Source organism: Ascaphus truei, chromosome 5 (assembly GCF_040206685.1).
Source record: "Ascaphus truei isolate aAscTru1 chromosome 5, aAscTru1.hap1, whole genome shotgun sequence".
Lineage (NCBI taxonomy): Eukaryota > Metazoa > Chordata > Amphibia > Anura > Ascaphidae > Ascaphus > Ascaphus truei.
The window spans coordinates 130,989,052-131,013,784 of NC_134487.1; the positions used below are offsets into that span (position 1 = coordinate 130,989,052).

The window sequence follows — 24,733 nt, forward strand, 5'->3', positions numbered from 1 at the left end:
CACTCACACACTCACACACTCACACACTCACACACTCACACACTCACACACTTTTTAATTTGCAGCGAGACAGCGTGTGTGAGAGCGATATATACACTATACTAAAATAGGTCTCTCTAACTACAGATATTCACAATTGAATGTGCAAATAGTGGTTGCCGGCAGTCCTGTATGCATTTGAATAAAGGTAGGCAAATGTGCATTTTCTTACACTGAACCGCGGATATTTGCGGCTGGAGGTAACTCCCACATTCACTGCGAATGTCGGCAAAAGATTCACCCATTTCTATTTAATAAAGTTAATATTTTGAGCAATTTATCCCAAAGGATTAAAGGATTGAAGTGAAACTTCTTTAGTGGCACCTCTGATGGGATAAAACTGGATGATGTGGGGCGAAATGTGAAACGGAAGTGACGTCACGTAATGGACGCCACTCCGCTCACACCGCCCCTGTCACATGTTGCGGCGGCGATAGCCGCCGGCGCCGCTCCTAATCGCCGCCGAAGCCCCCCCCCCGAGCCCCCCCCCCCCCGAGCCCCACCCCCCCCCACACACTGTGACATGTGGCGGCGATAGCTGCCGCTCCTAACGGCCGCTGCCATGCCGCGCATGCGCAGTTGTGATGGCGCCGCTGACGGACGCCACACATGCGCGGAAGCGGCTGGCAGCGGCGTCGTTCCCCCCACACGCGTTCGCTCGCAGGAAGCGGTGACATACGGCGCAACCCACGCGCGGCACAGGGGCTCGGCGCCGGCTCCTGGAAGAAGGGGTGACCCGGGCGGCGCGCATGTACCCCGCGGGGGGGGGGGGAGGGTGTGCGCAGAATTTGTGGCGGGGGGGGGTGCGCAGGATTTGTGGCGGGGGGAGCGCAGGATTTGTGAAGGGGGGGGTGCGCAGGATTTATGAAGGGGGGGTGCGCAGGATTTGTGAAGGGGGGGGGCGCAGAAGGGGAGGGGGAGAAGTGGTGCGCAATTTTACACCCCGCCCCTGGCTGCAGCAGGACACACACACACTGACTGTGCCCCCCCCCCACACACACACACCCACACCTCCCCACACACTGACTGACCCACCCACACCTACCCACACCTCCCGACCCACCCACCCACACTGACCCACCCACCCACACTGACCCACCCACCCACCGACACTGAACACACTGACCCACACACACTGACCGACCCACCAACACACACTGACCCACCCACCCACACACACACTGACCCACCCACCCACACACACACTGACCCACCCACCCACCCACACTGAAACACTGAACCACCCACCCACCCTGACCCACCCACCCACACTGACCCACCCACCCACACTGACTGACCCACCCACACTGACCCACCCACCCACACTGACCCACACACTGACTGACCCACCCACCCACACACTGACTGACCCACCCACCCACACCTCCCCACACTGACTGAACACACACCTCCTCACACACTGACTGACCCACCCACCCACACACTGACTGACCCACCCACCCACACCTCCCCACACTGACTGAACACACACCTCCTCACACACTGACTGACCCACCCACCCACACACTGACTGACCCACCCACACCTCCCCACACACTGACTGACCCGCCCACCCACACCTCCCCACACCCACACACTGACTCACCCACCCACACCTCCCCACACACTGACTCACCCACCCACCCACCCACACCTCCCCACACACTGACTGACCCACCCACACCTCCCCACACACTGACTGACCCACCCACCCACCACACCTCCCCACACACTGACTGACCCACCCACACACTGACTGACCCACCCACCCACAAACTGACTGACCCACCCACCCACACACTGACTGAAACACACTGACTGACCCACCCACCCACACACTGACTGAACAACCCACACACTGACTGACCCACCCACCCACACACTGACTGAACAACCCACACACTGACTGACCCACCCACCCACACACTGACCCACCCACCCACTGACCGACTGACCTACCCACCCACACACTGACCGACTGACCCACCCACCCACACACTGACCGACTGACCCACCCACCCACACACTGACCGACTGACCCACACACTGACTGACCCACCCACCCACACCTCCCCGCACACTGACTGACTGACCCACCCACACCCCCCCACACACTCTGACCCACCCACACCCCCCCACACACTCTGACCCACCCACACCCCCCCACATACTCTGACCCACCCACACCTCCCCCACACACTGACTGACACACACACTGACTTACACATACACACTGACTGACACACATACACACACACACACAGACAGACTGACACACACACACAGACAGACTGACACACACACACTGACTGACTGACACACACACTGACTTACACATACACACTGACTTACACATACACACTGACTTACACATACACACTGACTTACACATACACACTGACTTACACATACACACTGACTTACACATACACACTGACTTACACATACACACTGACTTACACATACACACTGACTTACACATACACACTGACTTACACATACACACTGACTTACACATACACACTGACTTACACATACACACTGACTTACACATACACACTGACTTACACATACACACTGACTTACACATACACACTGACTTACACATACACACTGACTGACACAGATACACATACACACTGACTGACACAGATACACATACACACACACTGACTGACACACATACACACACACTGACACACATACACACAAGGAATTCACACTTAGTGCAAATAGCTAATACATGGGATGTGTGCCGAGCACGCGCATTCTAAGTCAAATTTATTTGCGTTTTGTCACTGAAATTGTATTTTGATTTTTAATTAAAACATCACCAACACAAATACAATTTCTGTGACAAAAGTCAAAGAAGTTTCACTTACTATGCGCGTGCTCAGCACACACAGCTTTTTGTGTGTATAAAGTTAATATTTTGAGCAATTTATCCCAAAGGATTAAAAAAAAAGCTGTGTGTGCTGAGCACGCGCATAGTAAGTGAAACTTCTTTGACTTTTGTCACAGAAATTGTATTTGTGTTGGTGATGTTTTAATTAAAAATCAAAATACAATTTCAGTGACAAAACGCAAATAAATTTGACTTAGAATGCGCGTGCTCGGCACACATCCCCTGTATTAGCTATTTGCACTAAGTGTGAATTCCTTGTGTGTATGTGTGTCAGTGTGTATGTATGTGTGTCAGTCAGTGTGTGTGTGTGTATGTCAGTCAGTGTGTGTGTGTGTGTGTGTCAGTCAGTCAGTGTGTATGTGTATCTGTGTCAGTCAGTGTGTATGTGTAAGTCAGTGTGTGTGTCAGTCAGTGTGTGGGGGAGGTGTGGGTGGGTCAGAGTGTGTGGGGGGGTGTGGGTGGGTCAGAGTGTGTGGGGGGGTGTGGGTGGGTCAGAGTGTGTGGGGGGGTGTGGGTGGGTCAGAGTGTGTGGGTCAGTCAGTCAGTGTGCGGGGAGGTGTGTGGGTGGGGAGGTGTTTCAGTCAGTCAGTGTGCGGGGAGGTGTGGGTGGGTGGGTCAGTCAGTCAGTGTGCGGGGAGGTGTGGGTGGGTGGGTCAGTCAGTCAGTGTGCGGGGAGGTGTGGGTGGGTGGGTGGGTCAGTCAGTCAGTGTGCGGGGAGGTGTGGGTGGGTGGGTCAGTCAGTCAGTGTGCGGGGAGGTGTGGGTGGGTGGGTCAGTCAGTCAGTGTGCGGGGAGGTGTGGGTGGGTCAGTCAGTCAGTGTGCAGGGAGGTGTGGGTGTGTGTGGAGGTGTGGGTGGCTCAGTCAGTGTGTGGGGAGGTGTGGGTGGGTGGGTCAGTCAGTGTGTGGGAAGGTGTGGGTGGGTGGGTCAGTCAGTGTGTGGGGAGGTGTGGGTGGGTCAGTCAGTCAGTGTGCGGGGAGGTGTGGGTGGGTGGGGAGGTGTGGGTCAGTCAGTGTGTGGGGAGGTGTGGGTGGGTGGGTCAGTCAGTGTGTGGGGAGGTGTTGGTGGGTGGGTCAGTCAGTGTGTGGGGAGGTGTGGGTGGGTGGGTCAGTCGGTGGCTGGGTCAGTCGGTCAGTGTGTGGGTGGGTGGGTCAGTCAGTGGGTGGGTGGGTCAGTCGGTCAGTGTGTGGGTGGGTCAGTCGGTCAGTGTGTGGGTGGGTGGGTCAGTCAGTGTGTGGGTTGTTCAGTCAGTGTGTGTGTTCAGTCAGTGTGTGGGTGGGTGGGTCAGTCAGTCAGTGTGCGGGGAGGTGTGGGTGGGTCAGTCAGTCAGTGTGCAGGGAGGTGTGGGTGTGTGTGGAGGTGTGGGTGGCTCAGTCAGTGTGTGGGGAGGTGTGGGTGGGTGGGTCAGTCAGTGTGTGGGAAGGTGTGGGTGGGTGGGTCAGTCAGTGTGTGGGGAGGTGTGGGTGGGTCAGTCAGTCAGTGTGCGGGGAGGTGTGGGTGGGTGGGGAGGTGTGGGTCAGTCAGTGTGTGGGGAGGTGTGGGTGGGTGGGTCAGTCAGTGTGTGGGGAGGTGTGGGTGGGTGGGTCAGTCAGTGTGTGGGGAGGTGTTGGTGGGTGGGTCAGTCAGTGTGTGGGGAGGTGTGGGTGGGTGGGTCAGTCGGTGGCTGGGTCAGTCGGTCAGTGTGTGGGTGGGTGGGTCAGTCAGTGGGTGGGTGGGTCAGTCGGTCAGTGTGTGGGTGGGTCAGTCGGTCAGTGTGTGGGTGGGTGGGTCAGTCAGTGTGTGGGTTGTTCAGTCAGTGTGTGTGTTCAGTCAGTGTGTGGGTGGGTGGGTCAGTCAGTGTGTGGGGAGGTGTGGGTGGGTGAGTCAGTGTGTGGGGAGGTGTGGGTGTGTGGGGAGGTGTGGGTGTGTGGGTGGGTGGGTCAGTCAGTGTGTGGGGAGGTGTGGGTGTGTGGGGAGGTGTGGGTGTGTGGGGAGGTGTGGGTGGGTGGGTCAGTCAGTGTGGGGAGGTGTGGGTGGGTGGGTCAGTCAGTGTGTTTTAGTCAGTGTGTGGGTGGGTCAGTCAGTGTGTGGGGAGGTGTGGGTGGGTGGGTCAGTCAGTGTGTGGGGAGGTGTGGGTGGGTGAGTCAGTCAGTGTGTGGGGAGGTGTGGGTGGGTGGGTCAGTCAGTGTGTGGGGAGGTGTGGGTGGGTGGGTGGGTCAGTCAGTGTGTGGGGAGGTGTGGGTGGGTGGGTGGGTCAGTCAGTGTGGGGATGTGTGGGTGGGTCAGTCAGTGTGGGGTGGTGGGTCAGTGTGGGTGGGTGGGTCAGTGTGGGTGGGTCGGTCGGTCAGTGTGGGTGGGTCGGTCAGTGTGGGTGGGTGGGTCGGTCAGTGTGGGTGGGTGGGTCGGTCAGTGTGGGTGGGTGGGTCAGTCAGTGTGGGTGGGTGGGTCAGTCAGTGTGGGTGGGTCAGTCAGTGTGGGTGGGTGGGTCAGTCAGTGTGGGTGGGTGGGTCAGTGTGGGTGGGTGGGTCAGTGTGGGTGGGTGGGTCAGTGTGGGTGGGTCAGTCAGTGTGGGTGGGTCAGTCAGTGTGGGTGGGTCAGTCAGTGTGGGTGGGTCAGTCAGTGTGGGTGGGTCAGTCAGTGTGGGTGGGTCAGTCAGTGTGGGTGGGTCAGTCAGTGTGGGTGGGTCAGTCAGTGTGGGTGGGTCAGTCAGTGTGGGTGGGTCAGTCAGTGTGTGTGGGGAGGTGTGGGTGGGTGAGTCAGTCAGTGTGTGGGGAGGTGTGGGGAGGTGTGGGTGGGTGGGTGGGTCAGTCAGTGTGTGGGGAGGTGTGGGTGGGTGGGTGGGTCAGTCAGTGTGGGGATGTGTGGGTGGGTCAGTCAGTGTGTGGGGAGGTGTGGGTGGGTCAGTCAGTGTGTGGGGAGGTGTGGGTGGGTCAGTGTGGGTGGGTGGGTCAGTGTGGGTGGGTCGGGAGGTGTGGGTAGGTGTGGGTGGGTCAGTCAGTGTGTGGGGAGGTGTGGGTGTGTGGGGGGGGGGCACAGTCAGTGTGTGTGTGTGTGTCCTGCTGCAGCCAGGGGCGGGGTGTAAAATTGCGCACCACTTCTCCCCCTCCCCTTCTGCACCCCCCCTTCACAAATCCTGCGCACCCCCCCCCTTCACAAATCCTGCGCACCCCCCCTTCACAAATCCTGCGCACCCCCCCGCCACAAATTCTGCGCACACCCTCCCCCCCCGCGGGGTACATGCGCGCCGCCCGGGTCACCCCTTCTTCCAGGAGCCGGCGCCGAGCCCCTGTGCCGCGTGGGTTGCGCCGTATGTCACCGCTTCCTGCAAGCGCAGGGGGCCCGCGAACGCGTGTGGGGGGAACGACGCCACTGCCAGCCGCTTCTGCGCATGTGTGGCGTCCGTCAGCGGCGCCATCACAACTGCGCATGCGCGGCATGGCAGCGGCCGTTAGGAGCGGCGGCTATCGCCGCCACATGTCAGTGTGTGGGGGGGGGGTGACCATGCCCGAGGCCTATCTCTAACATAGAACGGACACAATGCACTGAATTGCTTAGCTGGCTCTTCAAGCACTGAAAGGGTTACATAGCGGCTATTTATTCCTCCGCTACCACAGTTGCACAGCAACTGTGTGTCATTCAAAGAGCTCTGTTTTGAATTGCTTATCTGGGATGGCGAGTGTTTCTCTGCAAACCTACCTTCTCCTTGCTGTCAGGGACCTCTTCTCCTGCTGGGCTGGGTTGTGTCTCTACAAGAATCGACAATGATATTTTTTAGAGACATTGCTTATAACAGTAACCTTTCTGTGGCCCTCCGTCACACTGCAGGCCAAGGCATGCCCTTGTCATGATTAAAGTAGCAATACAACTTTCCAACTTTTTTCTTTTTCTTTTTGTGTATATGTAAAGCATGTGACAATGTATCATTCTACATTCTTACCCAAGCTAGCAACTAGTGATGTACCGGGTACCACCCTTTGGCTTTTCAGCTGCCCGGAAATTACCCGGACCCGGCAGCTGGAAAGTGGACCCGGCGCCGGGTACCCGGGTAATGTCAGGGTAGTTGAAAAGTATCTCTTACTTACCTGCTGGAAGCCCGCGGCGACATCTGAACAGCCGGCTGTCCAATAGGAAAGCTTCTTCTCCTGCTCCGGTCACATGGTCCCAGCTCACAGTGCAGTATGGAGTCCTGCAGCTCCCGCGCGGGCTCCACACTGACGCTGCCCCCCCCGCCCGCGCACCTCTGCTTAAGTGTTCAGATGTCGCCGCGGGCTTCCTCCACCCCAGGTAAGTTTCCTCCACCCACAGGTAAGTGAAAAACAGAGTAGCCGGGTACAAGGCGCCAAATCTTCCGGGTACCCGTTACCCGTTTAAAAAAAAACGTAGGACCCGGTCCAACACTACAAGCAATCGTTTGGTGTTCCTGTTATAAATCTGAAGCAGCCATTAAGTTAGGCACACAATCGGGATTTTTATAGTCAATGTAACTCAGCAGCTACAATGTATCGTTAATTACTAAGGTAACATTGTCTATTGTTACAGTTTACAGCTCAAACTGCTAGGAACATTTGCAACAATTTATCCCGAACAGGAAAGTGTTGCAAAGATCATGCACTGCTTGTGAGCCGAGTTAAAACCTGCTATAGAAATTCAAAGGATGCTTTTAAAAACGCATTAAAAATGTCATTGAGCATTGAATAAAAAAAAAAATGTAAGTCACTATTATCTAATACTACAGAACTGATTTAATGAAACCATAAGGTTTCATGTGTTTTGCTGCTTTAACATTTGTATGTTAATCATACGGAGGTGTGACAAGCATCCTATCAGACTGGAGTAATAGACCAAAAAGTGACAGATCTGACAGAATCTGACTGACACACACACACGACTCCACAGAACCCTACTGGAAGCCTCCCTAACACCTACTGCATACTGTACATGATACTCTGAGTCTTGCGCAATTTGGACATAGGACAGAAAATATGCAAGCACCAACATAATCTGCCTTCCATACCGACTGCCTTGCCTAACCTCCATCTATCTAATGTGCAGACATAGCATAAGCCTCTTTGTATACAATCACTAACTTCTCTGACTAACTTTGCGAACATAACAAGAAGTTTAAATGAAAACACCTCCACACCTGGACAGACTGTGATCTCCTCTTCTTCCTGGACATCCTCTGTTTCCACAACAGGACTTCTCTGTTCTCCCTCTGCAGTTGGGGAGACAGCACTGAAGGGGCAAAAAAACCCATAAAGTGTTACTTTCCAGCAGCAACTGCCATGAATATGACATTTAGCTGCCGTGACATATATAGTGTTCTTTCATCATGCCAATAAAGCCAATTTGATTTATATATATCCCCTCTTGCAGGTTCACACACACCGACAATTCCAAAAGGTGCATTGCAAAGTAATATCTGGGTTAAGTGAGCTGGGTTACCATCAAAATAAAACTGCTTTACTTTATATTGGTTATAAAATGCGACATGTAACAGGTAAGAGAAACAGCAAAGGTTGCAGAGAGAGAGAGCGAGAGAATGAAGTATCCTGACGTGATCTAAAACAAGAGGCAATTTGCTGTCTCAAAAGCGCACGTGAGGACAGCTATGTATTATTTTCCTATACTGTAGGTTGAACAAAGACTATAACGACTTGCAAAGAAGGGAGATGAAGTCATGAAGTATGAATTTATTGAATTGTAAATAAATTATTCTCAAGTCCGATTTTAGGCGGGTTGTTAGTGTAGCGTGATAATCAGTGTTGCCATATACTGAAGTGCGTTCAATTTCAAGAGGGGAGCGCTCAGTGCTTTCTCAGGTAGCTTTTTAGCAAATCTACTCAAGTGTGCTGGAGAGATTTATTACAACCAGCCAAGCAACAAACACTTAGCAGACAGCTAGGAGTTATGATAAAATATCCAGGTGGCCCACAGAGGCTGCCCCGGCCTCCCATCTCATTCTTGTCGAATAAAGAAATACACACACAAAAAGGAGGGTCTGAGAAACAGAGATAGGAGCAGATGAGGAGATCCAAAACAAAACACGCACAGCCAAAACAAACTATTAACTCCTTAATTGTCGAGTTTCCCTTCTCCTGGTTAATAAGGCGTTACATGGTGTAGTGAGAATGGCGTTTTCTTGTGTTTCTGATGGCCTACTGTAGGTGCTTGACGAGTTAACTTTTGTCTCTTACAGATATGCTTAAATGTAGTTAATTTTGCTGTGAACAGGATACACAGTGGAAAGTTACTTTTATTATAAGAAAGCTCTCCAGAGATGTGTGGGAGTCTCCTGGGAGCAGCCTCCCCTCTTGCCTCCCTGGCTGAATTCCTGACTGTGTTCTCTAATACATTTGTACAGCGTAGAAATGTGCCAGACTTTCAATTGTGGCAAAGCTGATAGTATACTCAGGACTGAGCGCCGTACAAATGGATCACAGAAAAGCAACTATTGACCAGGCAGTTCATCTTAACCGATGATGGGAGTCCCCTGGTTGTTGATATCATGAGCGGTATCCTAAGTGCCATAGAATGCTGAAATATATCCGAAGCTACACAGGCGGCACACTTAATTCGAGTACGGCTCATTCCGCAAGCTGGGATATGTCCCGGCTTGCGAGCCGCACTCCCTCAGCGTGCGGTCACGCATCATCAGGTGCCTGTGCCGCCTGTACGCGTGCCCAGGGCTCCCCGAGGGAGCCCTGGTGTCGCGCGGATGTTAGGACGGCGGCGGGACGTTCCGGGGGACACGGCGGACCCGGTAAGGAGAGGGGGAAGCCCCGATCGGCGGGCCTCTCCTCTGAGGCTTCGGCGCGCGCCCGGCACCCTCCGGCGCGCGCCAGGTTACTGCTGCGGCCGAGAACGGGCAAATGCTCGAATAAACTCGGCCGCAGCAGTAAGTACCCAATAAATTTATATTTACTCATAACTTTCTTGATGTATCTTTTCAACAAAAGTTTTTCATACTTTCCCTAGAAAACAGTTCTTTGTTCATACACAAATTAAAGTCAGAATACAGCAACGATACCAACATTTCAGTGAGGAGTAGTTATACAATAGTATTTAAAGTCACTGTATACTTTTTTACATCAACACTTCTTCAAGATGGATATCAAAGCGATTAGGTTAAATGTAAAGCAGAGGCAAGTTTTTTTTGTCCAGTTAATTGGGACAGCATCTTAGTCTGCGAGTGAAGGCACTGCAAAGCTTTAGGCCGCGCTTATAGTGCCGGCAACGGCGACCGATGACGTCACCCGTCGCCTTTGCGATTGTTATATTTAAAATTGTGGCAATGTCGCTGGCTACAAGGCCAGCGACATCAAAGGGGGAAGGCAGAGGGACGGAGAAGCTCCTGATTGGCCACAAGGAGAGACAGTCGCCGAAAAAATCAAATATCAGCACCGACGACGGAGACAATGCATTTGTTTTGACGCGACGATCACTATAAGCGCAGCCTTAGGCCTCGGCCATGGTTATTGCTGGCGGGCGGAGGCGGGCCAGTGACGTCACGGAGCTGGTTCGCCCTAATTGGGCGAACCGCTCACGTTACCGGCCCTGCGCTCCGGCAAGCGCGAAGATTTTAAATTTTCCTAAGACCTACGCTTCCCGCGCTTGCGGAAGCGTAGGCGAGCCCCTACTAAAGCCGCTCTCATTGCGGCTGTGGGGGCTCAGCGCCGAGCGGAAGCGCGCCTCCGCCCACAAGCACTATCCATGGACGCAGCCTTAGGAGAATATTAAATAGGTGTCTGGAGAGGATACTGGGAGCGTGGAGAATAGGTTCAATATAACCACCACAACTGCAAACCAATCAGTTTATACTACATATAAAAAGTCGTGTACATAGCACCTGTAGTAGTGAATTAAGGTGGTATGAACCAGAGTTGTGCATCATTACCCCTTAATGTTTATTTAGGCCTGCAGAAAATGTCCTTTTGTTGTTCCGATACTGTTGTGCTCCCCAAGAAGAGGAACATCAGGAAATATCTCTCTCTGCAACTGGGGAGCAGAGACGATCATGGGGAATTGCGGTTTAACTTGTATATATTTATCATCATCACACATTAGTAACTTTAGCAATTCATAAGGCTGGGGGGCCATGGATCGCGACCATTCGGACGCGTCCACACGCTGAGCGAACAGACTGCCTTAAGGCAGTGTTCACGTCCATGCGGAAGTGGCAGGGGGCGCGCGTTGCGCAAGAAATCAGTTCACACTGATTTCTTGGCGCGACAGGCTGGTCAATGAGGGCGGACCAGCTCTGTGACGTCACCGGCACGCCCCTACACACGCCCACGGACTGCGCATACTACGGCCAAAAAACGCACCCGCTTCAAGCGGGTGACATCACGGCTGCGCACGCCTCCGCACGGGCAAAGGCACTGTGGACCTGGCCTAAGAGTACAAATGCAGTGCTAAATACAAATAAAGTTACTGCATTCTCATTTTTTTTTTTTTAACATATTTTTATTAAGATTTTCAAACATAAATGGGAAGGGATACAGAAAACGGGAGGGGAGGCGGGGAGACGGAGGTGGAACAACCATTTTGTGACAGAATTCTTACGACAACAATCACATAACATACAAAGTTTTTAATTTTACAACATTTTATCACATCTTATCAGGGACATACCCTACAGTCATCGCTCCCAGATCCACCAGCCTATTGGGGCCTCACCCCTATCCAACATCCCAGGGGTCGCAGACTCTAGCAAACTTCCTTATGATGTGATTCAAAAATGAGGTGAGTCTTTCCATTAATTGTACATTGTTAACCCTTCTAATAACCGCTCTTCTGGAGGGCGGCAGTGTCTTTCTCCACGCTGCAGCGACCGCGCATCTAGTCATCGTTAAAATATGCATAATTAATTTAGCTGAGTAATGATCTACATCTTCCATAGGTTTAGCCAAGATAATTAAAATTAGGTCTAGAGGAACCTTGATTCCAGTCATGTCTTCTATCAATTTCAAAACTCTCCTCCAGTATGTCTGCATGACTGGGCAAAACCCCCATATATGTGCAAGTCCCCTATCTGTCCGCATCCACTCCAACATCTATCGGTTGCCTCTGGGAATATTTGCTTTAACCTCTTGGGGGTGTAGTACCAGCGTAACAAAATACTGTAGATAATGTCTTTTGTAACTACATATAGAAGTTTTGCCTGCATTATCCCATATATCTTCCCAATCCTCCCTTGTTATTTCCGTCCTTTTGGGGGATTAAACCTTAGAACAGGGATGAAATCAGACCCTTTTGATATTTTTTTATTTCGCCTTAATCTTCAAATCGTGTATATTTAGGGAATTCCTCCACATAAAAGCCCGGGCGCACAAAATGTCGAAGCTGCATATATTTAAACACCTCCGTCCAATGTAAACCATATTTTCTAATCAGTTCCTCAAACTACATCAACTTAACTTTTTCTAGTAGATCTCCCATCTCTAGAATTCCACTCTGTCTCCGGGTTTCATAATCCCGACCCCGAAACCCCAGTAGAAACCCTGGATTACCAAACAGGGGCGTAAATTTAGATGGAGGTGACATAACTTTGTATTTCTTTTTTTCGACCTGCCAGATTTTCCAAGTAAACCCGATAACCGCCGGCTCAGGCTGTCTCCCAGGCCCAGTCCTAGAGCTCAACCACAGCAGAGTAGACAGGCCAACCGGGCATTTAAGTGAGCTTTCCAGATCCACCCAAGCATAGATCCTTCTGGGGAATGCCAAACAATTTGTTTCAAATGAGAAGCAATATAATATTTTAAAATATTTGGAACTGCTAGACCCCCTCTTTCTTTAGACAAGCATAATTGACCTAGCAATTCTCGGCTGTTTATATATTTCCAAATAAACTGCATAATACGGTTTTGGATTTCTTTTATGTTTATATGTGGGACAGATATTGGTAATGTTTGGAAATAATATAGGAATCTGGGGAGAATATTCATCTTAACCGCGGTTATACGCCTTATCCAGGAAATAGGATGAGAATTCCAAATTTGTAAATCTTTTCTAATCTTAGAAAAAAGGTTGGGATAGTTATATTTATATAATGAGTTGTAGTCCCCAGTAAGGTATATCCCCAAATACTTCAGATGGGTCTTTTTCCACCTATAATCAAAATGTCGTTTAAGAAAATCGACCTCCCTTTCCATTAACGTTAAATTTAGCGCTTCCGATTTCCCCACATTAATTTTATACCCAGACAATTCCCCAAACCTCCGGAGAGCGGATTGTAAATTCAAGAGAGATATCAATGGGTTAGCTATATTAAGGATAATATCAACTGCAAAAAGTGATCGTTTGTAACACTCATTTTATATTCATCCCTTGTATGTTTGGGGAAGCTCTGATTAATGCCGCAAGGGGTTCAATGGTCAAGGCAAAAAGAAGAGGAGAGAGGGGGCACCCCTGTCTAGTCCCGTTCTTAATTGTTAACAGATTCCTCTCCTCACCCCGGGTTCTTCAAAGTGGTTGTCAGCGTTTGTTAGAGAGCCCGGACTCCTTGTAAAAAAAACAAAAAACCCCGAGAATCCAAATGCCTCCAGTGTCTTGTCTAAAAAAAAATCCCACCTTATCCTATCAAACGCCTTCTCCGCATCCAGGCTCAACAACATTGCTTTTGTCTTAGATTCATGTATCTGATCCATCACACTAATTTTCCTTGTGTGTCTGACGCCTATTCAAGATGATCCTTATGAGGAATTTTTTGCTAAAACATGTAACAATCATGAGCAGTTAGTTGGACAAAATATAGCCCCATCTCAAAATCTGAATCTTATAGATATAGGGATTCCAGGGGACAATGTAGGGCCTCTGCAGAGTAATATTAATTGTGAGACACAGATCAATTTACCTAATACAAACAACAAGAAAAACAGAAATAAAAATAAGAATAACAATAGATACAGAAATAAAAATAAATATATCCCGAAGGGGTTAGACAAATCACAGATAGGGGAATATATGGGTCCATCTGCTCCCTACCAGTGGAGGACTGTTGATAAAAGAGGGGGGACACATACAGTGGTAAATCGGCTACCGGATATTCAACCCATTCCTATCTCCAATGCCTTTCAGACATTGGGGGAACTAGCGGAGAACAATCTAGAACTGGATGCAATAGATACATCAGGAGCCCTCTCTCGACCTTCCGCCGCACCTTTTCCCCCTCTTCCCTCAACCTCGACCTCAGTTCCTTTTTTAGGGAGAGGATCCCATCTAGAGATGGGGGCGATACCCAAACAAATATTGCCCACCAGGTCTCCGGGTCTGCTACCTTGGTTGAGAGGAGGAAGGGAAAGAGAGGTGTCAGGGGCGGTGGGGGCAAGAGGGTCAAGGGAATAAATCAGTTCACGGATAGCGACATCACAGAGGATATGCTGAGATGTAATGGGATTTATAACCTATCAAGGTTCAAACTCACAGTATCCCAATTCAGTGTCCTCCGGAAAGGGTTATCCTTTTCCCCGGTCAACAGGCCCAATGAATTCAATTTATATGTAGATTTGCAGAAATTTGTTAGAAAACTGACTCTTAAAAGGCATTATGCCAAATATCATGCAAATAGTGATGGGAGGATTGATGGCTCTAGAGATGAGTCCAGGCTAAATGAGGGAGGTCTAGTTCCCGATCAGGATCCAATTCTGTCACCTAGGAGGAACACACTAAATGAGAGGAATAGTCCTAGTGAATGGATTGATCTATTTGAAATCAATGACAACCAAAATAATGTCTGTGGTACATCTCCCAATGAAGCCAATCCCCATTCATTTAGTAATGATGTCTCATTTGAAATTGACAATACCTACCAAAATCTGCTAAATTTGTATGAGGAAGGTGATCTGGGGAAAAACATCGTACACACAGGTCTAAAACCTAAATCTGTTTTTTTATCCCCATGAATCGAAAGGACCATACATTGAACTCTTTGGCAAATTAGTGGAACAAGATATTCGGGCATTATGTAACAACAATCGATACTATATGGCCAATGATAACCTTACCCGCAATGAGAGAGAAGCTATAAAAAGTCTAAACCAAAATGGGCAATTAATCATACGCCAAGCAGACAAAGGGGGCGGTACTGTGTTACAAAATCGCGAAGACTATATAGGTGAGGCCTATCGACTCCTCAACGATAAAATATCTTATCGTAAAATAGGGACAGACCCCACCAATGAATACTTGATATATCTAGACAGATTTTTACGGGATGCAAAACATAGAGGCATTTTAAGCTCCCAAGAATTTCAATTTGTCTACAATAGTTATCCTCGAGTACCTATATTGTACCATATCCCAAAAATTCACAAAACATTGGTCAACCCCCCGGGGCGACCGATTATATCCGGTATAAATTCTCTAACTGCCAATTTGTCCAAATATGTAGATACTTTTCTGGCACCAATCACTATGGCCCTCCCATCTTATATCAAAGACAGTATGGAAGTCCTAAATTCAATGGACAAGATCCATTGGGAGGATCATTTTATTTGGGCAACATTTGATGTAAGTTCCCTATATAAATGCATTGAACATAGTTTGGGGATCAGGGCGGTGTCCCATTTTCTGTACCAACAAAATACTTTATCAAGTACCCAACAGGAGTTTATTGTAGATAGCATTCTATTTATTCTACAACATAACTATTTCCTGTTTGAGGGCGAGTATTTCATTCAAGTTAATGGCACGGCTATGGGTACCCGTTTTGCCCCCAACTATGCGGGGCTGTTTATGGGCCAATGGGAAGAGGATTTTGTGTGGATTAAGAACGAATTTCGTCAATATTTGGTTTATAACGGCAGGTATATAGATGATATTCTAATAATCTGGTCTGGTACAAAAGATTTACTAGATAAGTTCATTGCATTCCTAAACAGAAATGATAGGAATATTGCTCTTAGTGGTGAATTGATTCTGTAGAAATTAACTTCCTGGATCTAAATTTAAAAGCAGTGGGTAATCGTATTGTCACCAAGACTTTTTGGATGCCAATTCCTACCTAGATTTTACTAGTAACCACTCTGCTAATTGGCTCAACAATATACCCTATGGGCAATTTTTGCGGGTCAAAAGAAACTGTTCAGAATCAAAGGATTACAATGATCAATCTAATATTTTAAGACAACGATTTATAGATAAAGGTTACGATAAAGATTTATTACAGAAATCCTTTATAAGAAGTCAAAATAGACCAAGGAATACATTACTAACACCGAAAATAAAAGTGGCATCTGACAGCAATAATCCTACACCCATGTTTATAACAGACTTTTGCAAACAGGAATCTAAAATCAGACATTTGGTAAATAAACACTGGGAGGTTTTATTAATGGATCCCATTTTAGGTAACAAAATAATGGATAAACCGAAGGTAGTTTTTAGGAAGTCCCAAAATTTGAAAAACATTTTAGCACCCAGTTTTTTAAAGGGATCTAAGGTTTTAAAGCAAACACACTTTTTAACTAAACCGTTGGGTAATTTTAAATGTGGCAAATGTGTAATGTGCCAATACATGTCTCCTGACAAGGTTTTCGTGGATCAGCAGACAGGGCTAGAATACAAAATCAAAGATTTTATTACATGCCAAACAAATTTTATAGTTTATATCATCAATTGCCCATGTAACAAATGTTACGTTGGAAAAACTATAAGGCCCCTAAAGGTGCGAATTGGCGAACATGTCAATGGTATCAGAAATGCCAAACGCCATGTGGAACAAGGTAAAAAAGTACATAATTTGGCACTGCACTTTCTACAACATCACAATGGGTTAACAGAAGGTCTACGTTTTAGAGGTTTAGAGATAGTCCAAAAAGATATTAGAAAGGGGAATAGAGATCTAAAGTTACTTCAACGAGAGCAATATTGGATATATACACTTAAAAGTAAAATACCTGATGGTCTGAATGAAATGATAGAACTAAATCCTTTCCTTAGATAGTTATATGAATTCTAACTTTAAGGTAAATATGCAATAAGGGGGTTTTAGGATCACCAGCTTCTAATTTGTAATGAGTGGTAGAATATATAAACTATTTATAAATACAATCACATGAAATGTTGTCTGTAATTAGAGCAAAACAAGGTTTTATTAGAGTAGCTATTTCTAATATGTTGACAATTAGGTGATCTATTCAAACATACAAGTGCAATTTAGGGACTATTTTAAAGAATTTTCAAAGTAATTTTAAAGATTTTTTAGGGAATTTTTAGGTAAAGTATATAGATTTTTTAGGATGTTTGTAAAGGGTTTTATAATCAATGTATAAGATTTTTGTGGTCTGCATTTGTTTGTGTCATGTTTGAAGTATTTGTCCAGTCACAGGATCATTTATTTATTCATTGCAACAAGTATGCACATGTGTATTATATCTAGTACAATTAAGGGGGTTGTGGCCTATATAAGGCAGCCCCCTGAGATGTCTTATTACCTCCTGACGAAGCGCAAGATCGCGCGAAACGCGTTGAGGGGTTGCATAGAATTTAGGGTACACACTCGGTCTTGGAGAGTGGTACCCGTAGCCTATAGGGGTCCGGTTCTATTTTCCGCCAAAGTAACTATTTTCCCTAAGAGCGATCTCGCGAGAGGGCCCAGCATTGGACTTCCACTTCCGGGTTCGGAGCAGGGTGGTGATCCGCAGCAGGGCACTGCCGATCGAGGCAGGGATAGTGAGGACAGGCTTGGGAACCCTACGGGCTATGCAGCTTTACTGATTGTAAGTTTTTATATGTATTGATACCCATTAAAGTGATTTTTTGTCTAAATACCATCTTTTTTCTCTCTGCGCTCCAACCTTTTTTGTTATTTGTGGACTGTTGGCCCGGGTGATCGCCGGAGGATATAGGAGCTGCGGGAGAAGTTTTCCAACTGAGACACCTAGAAGACAACGGACGAGCGCAGCCTCTGCTTTTCTGGGAACGTTCGCACACAAACCCTACCCTCTCTAATTTGGGCTTCCCGCTTTCTCTCTCTAACCTCTTATTTTGGCCTTCAACAGTGGACTGCAGCCAGCACCCACAAGGACGGCCACTACTTAGACCTGGTTTTCACTAAAAACTTCTCTCTCTCTGATTTCTCCATTTCCCCCTTTCCTCTCTCTGACCATCACCTCATCTCATTCTCTCTATCTCGCTTCTCCCCTTCTCCACCTCCATCTACCCCCCCGTTCTGCAGAAACCTGCGCTCTATTCACTTACCTGACTTTGAGTCCACTCTACGCTCCTCCCTCTCCTCTCTCAGCTCTGCTACAGACCCCGACAACCTGGTCAGGAACTACAACTCTGCCTTGTCCTCCTCTCTTGATCTACATGACCCGCTTCCTCTCTGCCGCCCTCTCCCTTCTAACCCTAGACCCTGGTTAAAATCCCACACGCGCATGCTGCGTTCCTCCACTCGTTCCTCTGAAGGAAATCTCATACTCTCGCAGACTTCCTTCACTACAAATGTATGCTATCCTGTTTCAACTCTGCCCTCTCGCAAGCTAAACAAGCCTACTTTTCTACACTAATCAACATGCACAAGTCTAACCCACGCCGACTGTTCTCTGTCTTTGATACTCTACTCAAACCACCCTCAGCTGCCTCTCCTTCCTCCATCTCCGCTCAGGACTTTGCCAACTATTTTAAGGAAAAGGTGGAATCCATACGTCAGAACATCCCCTCTGTTTCTTCCTCCCATCCTACACCTCTTCCTAACTCTCCTCCTGCCTTCCTTGACTCTTTTTCCACTGTCTCAGAGGAGGATGTGTCGCTGTTGATTGCCTCTTCTCCCTCTACCACTTGCCCTCTTGACCCCATTCCCTCCCATCTCCTAAAACCTCTTGCTCCTACTATAATCCCTACGCTCACACACATTTTGAACTCCTCCCTCTGCTCTGGAACCTTTCCATCCTCCTTCAAACATGTAACAGTTATACCATTACTCAAAAACAGCAAGCTTGACCCTACCGGTCTTTCTAACTATCGACCTCTCTCCCTCCTGCCTTTTGCCTCTAAACTCCTTGAACGTCTTGTATTCTCTCGCTTGCTCCATTTTCTCAACACCTATTCTATCCTAGACCCTCTACTATCTGGCTTCCGCACTGCTCACTCCACGGAAACAGCCCTCACTAAAATAACTGACGACCTCTTGGTATTCGGAACAAAGCTCTATCCTGGATCTCATCCTACCTCTCCCATCGTACTTTCAGTGTCTCTTCTGCTAACACCTCATCTATTGATCTCTCTGTGGGAGAACCCCAGGGCTCTGTACTGGAACCTCTTCTCTTTTCTCTGTACACACTCTCTCTAGGTGACCTAATAACATCTTTTGGGTTTAAATATCACCTCTATGCTGACGACACACAAATTTACCTTTCAACCCCTGACCTTACACCTGCTGTACAGACCAAAGTTTCTGAATGTCTCTCTGCTATATCATCCTGGATGGCCCTCCGCCGCCTTAAACTCAACATGGCTAAAACAGAGCTCCTCATACTTCCTCCCAAACCTGGCCCTACTACCTCCTTCCACATTACTGTTGGAACAACGATCATTCACCCAGTAGCCCAAGCACGCTGCCTAGGGGTCATACTAAACTCCTCTCTCACATTCGCCCCTAACATTCAAAACATATCTAAAACCTGTCGCTTTTTCCTCCGCAAAATAACAAAGATACGCCCTTTCCTCTGTTGCTCGACTGCTAAAACTCTGACTCAGGCCCTTATTCTCTCCCGTCTTGATTACTGTAACCTTCCTGCCTCTCACCTGTCTCCCCTACAATCTATCCTAAACGCTGCTGCCAGAATCACTCTACTTTTTCCTAGATCTGTCTCAGCATCTCCCCTCATGAAATCCCTCTCCTGGCTTCCGATCAAATCCCGCATCTCACACTCCATTCTTCTACTCACTTTTAAAGCTTTACACTCTTCTGCCCCTCCTTACATCTCAGCCCTAATTTCTCGTTATGCACCATCCACACTTGCGTTCTTCTCAAGGATGTCTTCTTTCTACCCCCTTTGTATCTAAAGCCCTCTCCCGCCTTAAACCTTTATCACTGACTGCCCCACACCTCTGGAATGCCCTTCTCCTCAGTACCCGACTAGCACCCTCTCTATCCACCTTTAAGACCCACTTGCTTAAAGAAGCATATGAATAGCACTGTGGATATTCTGAACACATGATACATAAAGCTTGGCCCCCTGCAGACGCACTTACCAGAACTCCCTCCTACTGTCTCTGTACGTTCTCCCTACCTACCAATTAGATTGTAAGCTCCTCGGGGCAGGGACTCCTCTTCCTTAATGTTACTTTTATGTCTAAAGCACTTATTCCCATGATCTGTTATTTATATTATCTGTTATTTGATTAACACATGTATTACTACTGTGAAGCGCTATGTACATTAATGGCGCTATATAAAGACATACAATACAATAATAGATAAAGCTAGGGAGTATTTAGTTCAACCTGTTGGCCAAAATGTTGCTATAAATTGTCCAATCTGTATTAAGCAATGAGATTGGTCTGTAGGTACCACAACATAAAGGGTCCTTACCGTCTTTAGGGATCACCACTATATTGGCTTTTGTCATCTGTGGGGGGATTTGTTTTCCACCGAGAAAATCATTGAATAAGTGTAATAAACATGGTCCTAGGATTCCTATAAAATTTTTGTAGTACAAATTTGAGAAACCATCTGGGCCAAGAGCCTTTGATGGCTTCAGTGAGCTAACCACACTTACCAACTCTAACCGGATTATTTTTGATTTAAAACTTTGTGGTCTTCCTCCGATAGTTTTGGGAGGTAACAATCTCTAAGATAGGTCTCAATCTGAGTCAGGTCCGGGACTTTAGCATTCAGAGTTAAATTGTCAAAATCATAGGGATCTGTATAAAATTTTGCAAATTCCTTTGCTATCTTTGAGGGGTTATAGGTCACTACTCCCCCTTTTAACCTAATAGTAGGGACTGATGCTCTCGACCTGATCCCTTTAAGTTTATTGGCAAATAAGCGGTCCGCCTTATCTCCCTTATCATAGTATGTCTGCTTGGTCCACTTAAGAGCTTTCTCTAGTTGCACCCTCTTAAGTTCCTCTCTTGCCTGGGTCAGAATTTTATACATTTTCCTTGATGGGTTCTTTTTATGTGATTGTTCTAATTTTACCTGTTAAATTTTTTTTATTCTCTTTCTGTGGGATGCTATTGAGGTGAGCTGTCTTCTGATTGTGGCCTTATGCGCATCCCATAGTATTGATGTTGATTCTACAGAGCCATTGTTGATATGGAAAAACATTTTTGAGTGAGTCTCAAATTTGTGAGCTAATCTCTGGGTAGTTCAATAATGAGTCGTTCATCCTCCAATGGAATGATTTAATCCTAGCAAATGGAGGATCGAACAGGATCGCCACCGGGGCGTGGTCTGACCACGTGATAGGCCCTATATCTGAATGGACCAATACTTCCAAAATACCCGGGGATACAAATATATTGTCAATTCTGGAGTACGAATCATGTGGGGGCAAATAAAAGGAGTAATCCCTCTGTCTTTTACGTGAGCTACTCCAAGCATCTCACAGACCATATCCTTTAAGTAGCAGTCTAAATTTCTTACCTACACTATATACCATAGCAGAGTATGATTGCTCTGTGTGGGTGGACTTATCCAAATCTGGATATGGTACCATATTGAAATCACCTCCCAATATCAACAGTTGGCCTCGGCTATCTGCCTTGGATTCCAGTGTTTCCCTTAAAAAAATTGATTTGTCCCTCGTTGGGTGCATAGATATTCACCAAGGTGATATGTTGGCCTGAAAGAAGCTCGTGGAGCACTAGGGACCTCCCCCTTGATCTCTCTTAACCTCCAATGCTAGTGAAAGAAGAATAAAATTCAATGGGGTATGTCCCGCTAAAGGTGTTTGGGGGCTCCTCCGTATCAAAATGCGTCTCTTGTAAAAAAAACAACAATATCTGCTTTCAAATTTCTAAATTCTTTTAGGGCCAATCTACGTTTCCCATTACTGTTAAGACCTTTAACATTCAGGGATACTAACTTCAATGGTGGTTGACTAGTCATTTCCAATGGTCTGTGTCTCTCTCTCTCATGTTAAAGTTGTGAGAGGAAAACTTTAATGGTTGTAGGGAACAGATGGGGATAAAAAAACAAAGGGAAGGGACTTTCCCCCTCCAGGAACATGGGAAAAAACAAAAACAGCAAAAATTAAACTAGAAGATAAGACGTGTATCCAGCCACTCATCCCAAATTTGCGGCCAAACCCTACGTGGCCTGGCGGGCATATGGCCCTACTGTGGGCGACCTCACGTCGGGCATACAGAGCTCCCACCAATCCTACACACCCCGCCTCTATCTGCTTTCCCTCCCGTGATCGCGCCCTCACCACAGCTTGAGTAAAATATAAAAAAGCCTAATCAAAATGTCCAGTCCTAACAACCGTGGAACAAATTAATGTATACAACTTTTCGTGTTAACATACACTTATAGGGATAGGCTTCCCGGTTAGAGATATAAAAACCCCTGGTTTCATATTTTATCTTTAAGTGTTCAATGTCCTTTAACCTTAGAATTTTCGAGCAATACTTTGCTCTCGGTTTCTCGGTGGGGCTTAGTGTCCTTTGTGTCTATACGCAAGAAGAAAAGAAAAAAGCCCAGCCCTTCTAAGTCTTTGGGCCGAGGCCCCCTCACCCATCGCCGGAGCACTCAATCCGTATGTGCACCGGTTTCATCCGATCAGCTGTAGCAAACTGCACCCAAGAAGCAGGCAGCAAACTCCAGTCCGTATATTAAGCAGTCCCTATAATAGACTGGAAGTATAGAGGGAGACAGGGAGAAAAGTGGAAAGAAGAGAGAAAACAAATATAGCTACACATCCGGGATATCTTTCCCTGGGTTGCTATGGATCGCCGAGTTGCCGGTAAAGAAGATGGCAGCAGACTCGCCGAGAGTCCCGCAGAGCCTCCGTTGGTCTTGTATCTTTTATCTCTGGTCAACTGCGCCCTCAGCCGATCAATCGTCATCTGTTTTATCTTCTCGAGGCCCGAGCCCTCCCTCGGAGTCAGACCCAGCGCCGACAGAAAAGATGCCGATTCCTCGGAGGAAAGGAGGGAGACCTGTCTGCCTTCATGGTTTACCACCAAGCGGAACGGAAAGACCCACCGGTACTGAATACCCTTTTCTTGAAGCACCGCCGACACTGGGCGCAGCCTATCAATTGTTATCCTGGACAGATCCTGGAAGATATGTAACCGTTTTCAAATTCAGTTGAGCCACTGTTTCTGCAGCCTTTTAAAATCCTTTCCTTGCTTGCATATTGGTGGAGTCTTAGGACCACATCTATGCTTCTTTTGTGGTCTTCAAATTTCAGTCCTAGGGCTCTGTGAGCTCTGTCCATCAGAAGAAGATCGCCATCTTGTAGCTGGGGGTCAATTGACGTAAAGTCTATTAACGTATGGCGGGAGGGCTTCTGCGGAGACCAACTCAGGGACATGACGGATTCGTAAATTCTGCCTTCGCTCCCTGTTCTCTAGATCGTCTATACCATCCCTCGTGGCTCTTATCTCTTCATTGAGACACAGGACCTTATCGTCAGTATTTACCCGATAGTGTAAAGAAATGTCCATTTTATTTTCAAGGGCCGTAGTTCTTTTAGCCAATAAAGAAACTTCTGCTTTAAATTCCTTTACAGCTCTATCCAGAGCTGACTGAAAGCCTGCTTGCATTTCTTTAAGCATGTTCTGGAGGTCCTGTTTAGTAATTACTGTGTCTCCTTCTGCCATACTCGGCTCTCTGTCAGGAACAGCTCTCCTCACTGCCTCTTCTCCTGCTGTAGCCCTCTCCGCTGAGTTTCTCAGGGTGGCCTATCAAACATGTCCCCCTCAGGTCCTGCAGCTTGCCTCTCACCTTCTCTGGTTGTTGTTGCAGCCGCACGCTCCCGTGCGCTCGGGGGCGCCATCTTTAATCCTCCTCTCCGCTGCCTGTCTTGTCTGTGTAGCGAGAGAGATCAGGGTCCCAGGCTTCTGCATTTTTTTCTTTGCCATCCCTGATGGTTCCCCCGGCCGGCACGTCGTCTCGCGGGGCTGATCGGAGCGGCAATCAGGGGTTATTACTAAATTTATCGGCGGAGTGCGCTGAGCTTCCCTACTAGCGTGCATCCGCTATGATGTTAATATCAAAAATTTTGTAATTTTTTTACGGACTATTACTTTAACAACTATAGCTCCTCTCTGATCAAGTGTCCCTGATGACAAAGATATTACTTACTCTTGTAGCATGTGTATGCACAAAATCTGCAATGAAGAGGTCTCCAGAGAGCATGGCCCGGTGCCAGGTGTCGGCAAGACACAGTGTGAGAAAAACCAGCCTGACACAGGCAAGAGGAAAAAAACAGCGCGACTTTCCCAGAGACACAAGTAAACAAACTGCCTGCTGGTCGGGTTTTATCAGTGGAATATACTTGTTAACTCTGCTCTACAATGTGTAGTATCAGGGTGGGAAATGGTGGTGGCAGCGAGTAGTCTCACCTCTTGCAGACCTCCGCCGGAGTTGCTCCTAGAAATTCTCCTGGCATTACGTCGGTAAACCGCGTCTGAGAGGACTAGAAGAAAAAATTAAATAATTAAGACCAGATGCTGCCAATTCTTGACATGCTGCACTGTGCAGGTAGTTCAGCGACAGCAGCAGAGCATTAATATCACACTTACGAGATGTAACAGAGGGTGACAGGGGAGAGGAGGAGCTTCTTCACAGTCAAATAGGACCTCTGAATTTATCTGTATAACAACCTGAACCCCATGCATACCATCTGCTCTGG

At 47.6% G+C, this 24,733-nt stretch overlaps 1 protein-coding gene across 12 annotated transcripts in view; it reads right to left on the bottom strand.

Moving 5' to 3' along the window:
* The window catches only part of UIMC1 (ubiquitin interaction motif containing 1), a 94,283-nt gene that overhangs the window by 22,637 nt on the left and 46,913 nt on the right, over positions 1-24,733 (bottom strand). For all 12 annotated transcript variants that reach the window (XR_012801725.1, XR_012801726.1, XR_012801724.1 and 9 more), the window contains 3 exons: positions 24,444-24,517; positions 8,065-8,156; positions 6,618-6,667 (listed from right to left, as the gene is read on the bottom strand). Coding sequence is in view for 8 of the 12 variants with exons in the window: in XM_075600807.1 (XP_075456922.1) it covers positions 6,618-6,667; positions 8,065-8,156; positions 24,444-24,517 (216 nt within the window). In the remaining 4 variants the exon portion in view is untranslated. The remainder of the gene's footprint in view (positions 1-6,617; positions 6,668-8,064; positions 8,157-24,443; positions 24,518-24,733) is intronic.